General features: G+C 37.6%; 1 protein-coding gene across 1 annotated transcript in view; it reads right to left on the reverse strand.

The window, feature by feature from the left end:
* Window positions 1-771: 771 nt before the first annotated feature.
* MYRFL (myelin regulatory factor-like) overlaps window positions 772-4,515 on the reverse strand; it is a gene marked incomplete at its 3' end in the record, with an annotated part of 31,199 nt that continues 27,455 nt past the window's right edge. Inside the window, exons 16-17 of the mRNA XM_010018570.1 lie at window positions 2,827-2,863; window positions 772-846 (exon numbers count right to left, since the gene is read on the reverse strand). Coding sequence (XP_010016872.1) covers window positions 772-846; window positions 2,827-2,863 — 112 coding nt within the window. The remainder of the gene's footprint in view (window positions 847-2,826; window positions 2,864-4,515) is intronic.

Below are 4,515 nucleotides of genomic sequence, written 5' to 3' on the forward strand. Positions count from 1 at the left end.
TTCTGAAATGGAAATACACAAACCACAGAATTGCCCTGTTGTTCCCTAAGTTACAGCACTTATTTTAGAGGGCATTTGCACAGTGCTATCTTTCTCTCCCAAAGTCTGGGTTGGTTTTGGATTTGCTAACAAAAAAAAAAAAAAGGAATAGATTTATATATAAATAAAGGTCAGCAAATACTAAAAGAAGGTATATGCCTCTAGGACACGAGCAGGTCCTGACTGCAAATACTATTTTATCATCTTACCATCTTCTCAGGACTGGAGTGTATCCCAGCTCAGCAGAGCTCCCACCCACTTGTTCTTGTCTGCTGTATGTACAACATCATAGGACTTCACTATGATTATTGGAATTATTTTATTTACATATCATATACTCCATTGCCTCATGTCCTTTTAGAAACAGTTCCTGGAAACGCAGAGCTACAGTTCTTGTCACTTTATTTTTGTTTTAAAAGTGAAACAAACAAGAGAATGCCATACAGCTCAGCAAGAAGTTTAAAAAAATGTCCAGTGTCATTCACAAGTCTCTTTTTTCACATGAAGAGCTTCCTTGTCTTTTCCCCAAAGAACAGAATGATTGCCAACATTTTAGTTACACTGCCGATAAAAATAAAAGTAGTAATCAGTAAAAAATATTCCAGCAAAATAAGGATCTGTCAAGCAATCTGCAAAACCCTGCAGAAGAAAAATAAAGGAGATTCATATAGGATCTTGTCTCAGTTCAAATACTATCTGTCTTTTGCCGTGTCGCCATTTGCAAAGGCTTACCGGTACAGCTACACGGAAATAGTAGGCGCTGTCATACAATTTAGCTACAGGGAGAGTCCAAATATGCTGACGTCCCTAGATGATAAATGAGAGAGAGAGATTAGATAACTTTATTCCACATTAAATTGGAAAGAAGGGTAGGCTCTGGAAACATTTCTTTGACAGATGCAGTGCAAAGTAATTACGGTAACAAGACTTGATAGCTATAGTCAGAATATTTAAAGACAGAAAGTGCTGATTTTAAACCCTGCAAATGTGGGTTTTGCTCTGATCAGCTCTGTGCAGGAGCTGACAGACATCTGGCTCCTACTGACATGCAGCTGGCTTTGAATAACTGAGCTCCCTCTCTAGTTATCCAAGCTAATCTTACAGCAAATAGGGGTTGTTCCTAATGTGCCAGGTGGCCCAAGAGCTTCAAGGTGTAATAGTAACAAATGACAATTCTGCTGATTTGGTAGTCCTCAGAAGGCAGTTCCTGTGCATATTCTAAAGATATGGGTAACATCTTCACTCAGTATTTTAGAAACAGTTGCAGGCAAGATTTCAGACTGGTTTTGATAGTCATGTACAAATGAAATAATACATTTTCTATCTGAAATGTTTATGCTGCATTGAATAACACAAAATTGAATCCTCTCCTCTTTTTAACCTAATGATCCATGGTAACTTTTATTTCATCAGTTTCTAGTGTCTCAACTCCTTCATCTTTCACTCCTCCCTTCACTTTCTCACATATTCTCTCTGTTGGAGATGATATGTTCACATGATACAACTTACGTGAAGCAGCTGAGTCCAAATGATTGCTGTCCTGCCCTTTGCTAGGGAATAAGCCCTCCAGTACCCAGGAAAATCCTCCTGAAAAAAACTCTTCAACTAGGCAGCATTTCTATTCTGAGTCACATCAAATCTGAATGCTCACTGCTGCATTAGTTTTTTGATGTAGATTTCAGGTTGATACAGGAAATATCTTTCACCAGTTTGTGCAGTAAGCTTCAAGAGTATTTCTGCACTGTGAAACTCTCTGGGTCCAACTTAATTTCAATTCTGCTGGAAATATGGCAGACAGGTTGAAACTTGGACAATTTCAGCTTTCTGATGGCTTTGCAGCAGTTACAGAGAAGCCTGTAATTTTGCAAAAACGTCTGAAAAGTTGATCAGAAAGTCAACTTAAGGCTGGGGGTATCCCAACTGCTCTAATTTGACAAAGTACCAAAAAGGTAATCTAGAATCAGTAAAGAACATATAATGCGTGGTACCACAGATTGGAAATCAAAAGAAGACTGAAATTACTTCCAACTTCAGAAATACTATTATCCTCGCTTCTGCCTCTCCTACAGTTACAGCCGGAATAAGCATTTCCAAGCAATGTGGACATATCCAGGCCTTGGAAGTCTTATATTTCCAGAGAATTTGAAGGGAATTTAAGGCCTTCATCAATTCATTGGAGATAATCAAAAGTTTGCAAGATCCAGTCTCTAAGTATTTTTTTCACTAGGAAAAGCTAACATGGTTTAACAGCTTTTATTCCCACTGAGGCAATCCAGAGAATGACATGCAAACAACTCTTGTTTTTACAATGAAGAATATTCCCTAGAAACACTTATTGGTAAACTCCTGTTCACACAGAAATAAAAGGAAATACTACCATTGTTTTCAGTGAATTGAAAACTGGAATCCATTACCCATAAGACAATAATGGAAACAGTAGAGTAGATGAGAGTTCAGAGAACTCTGTCTCCTAAGGCCCTGGGTGATAAGTACTCCCATTTCTTAAGTATCTCTGCAGATACAAGGAGTTATAGTAGTGAGTTAGGCTGAAGCAGGTTCAAAACTCTCCTTGCAGAGTGTCACTAGAGAGATTTTTATAAAACTCAGGAGAAAACTGACTCCTACAAAAAGGCTACTTCTCCTTACAGTCATGCCAAAGCCAGCTATGACTGGCAGACTCAAAGTACCATTTGGATTTCTACTATCTTAATCAAGATCAGACTTTGGCAGCCATTCATTTTATAAAAATGATCCCCACAAGCAAGAGTATTGCTGCAAAAATCTTACCTGTGTGGTTTCTAGGAAATTCGTCCTGCTGGTTTTGCTTGAAGAATATTGGGAACAATAATTTCCAATAGTGACTTTGCAGAGAAATACAATTAATGGTTCTGTAGTGCTTCAAGAAACAAAGAAAAATAAGGATCCTTCCTATTGGTCTCAAATTAGAAGAATCATGCATATAAATACAATATACATATATGGGAGGAAATCCAAAGAATTGAACTGTAGAGGAATAAAGCAGAGGTGCTTACTTCACCAGATGATATGAAGGAGATAAACCTAAGTCACCAACCTCTAATCCGGTCCCATTCCCTCCCATGAATGGAGGATATTTTGCATTTGTAAATCTGGGTGATCTTTACAGTTGTTAAGATAAATCCAGAAATGTACACTAAACTTCCCTAAACCTTAAGCATATCCATACCACAAGCTACTGTATATGGCTTTTTACTAAATGGTCATGACATGCTTGAGTCGCATGACTTACATTATGCACAAGCCAGGAGGTACCTGGTACCTAAACACAACATCCATTTTATGGATGACAAACCCATAAGCCTTAAAACAGGGACCTACATAAATAACTCCTATTTGCCACCGTAGTCATGCAAATATGACATTAAAAAGAAGTAAAAATATACTAGGCTTTGTCTGGCAAAACAGCGGTAAATGAAATTTCATTCAGAGTTCTTCAAAAGCAATGATCTCGTGGTCATATCTTCTCCAACCTATCCCTAGAGGGAGTTTTCAGCACTTCCTAGGTTACCAGATAGCTTTTTTGAGAAGAGTACAAACAAACAAAAATGCCTTGGAGATCTAGAGGAACTCGGATATGGCAATGTCGAGCAGAAAAAAGGAAAGCAAAAGATGGGGAAAAGGTGACATGAATATTTACAGTTTATACTTTGTGCAACAATGAAGCACCCCCCAGCTAAATGTGTTTTCACAGCATTAACAAGGTATTACAAGAAACATCCATTTTAAAGCATATAATTCATATATGGCAGATTCTCTGTCCTAGTGGTCTTGTTAGTAGTGTGTGTTAGTTTCATTTGATTTTATTCAGAAGGAATAGAAGTTTTTCAAATTTTTAAATTATTTATTTATCTTGCAGTATTTAGAGATGGCAGTAACCCAAATATGATTGGTCTTTGTGAAGTGTTTTGATTTTTTGACTTTTGTGGCTTTGTTTAATGAAAGTATATAGAAAAGGTATATACTGAAAATCCTCCTCCCCCCAACACCACAAACCAATATCCAAAATTAACTCAGTAACTGCTTCAGTGAAACTCCTAGTATGATGTATTAAACCCTACATGGGAGGGCTGTATTATTAGATTATAATGGCATACATTTAGAAAACAAATATTCAGTGGCTGTAGAAAACAAGCAGGTACTTCAGGAGTATTTTTATATTCCTCTTATCTGAAAAAGGCAGATGTTTACAAAGATAACATTCAAGATCAAAAGACTTGACCTAAAGATAATCCCTAACTTCACAGAGCCCTTTCTTTGGAGAAACTGGCATCACACTGTGTCGTCAGGCAGTGTTTGGCAGCTGCTGTGGTTATCACTGGCCTTTCTCAAAGACGAACCCAAAAGAAAGGACTTATTACTTCTGGGACAACACAGCGGAGCTAGGCTTTTATTTGAGGAGGAAATATCTGCGGAGAGGAATAAGTCTGCTGCTTATTC

The sequence above is a fragment of the Nestor notabilis genome, unplaced genomic scaffold (assembly GCF_000696875.1).
Source record: "Nestor notabilis isolate BGI_N333 unplaced genomic scaffold, ASM69687v1 scaffold9567, whole genome shotgun sequence".
In the NCBI taxonomy this organism is placed as follows: domain Eukaryota; kingdom Metazoa; phylum Chordata; class Aves; order Psittaciformes; family Psittacidae; genus Nestor; species Nestor notabilis.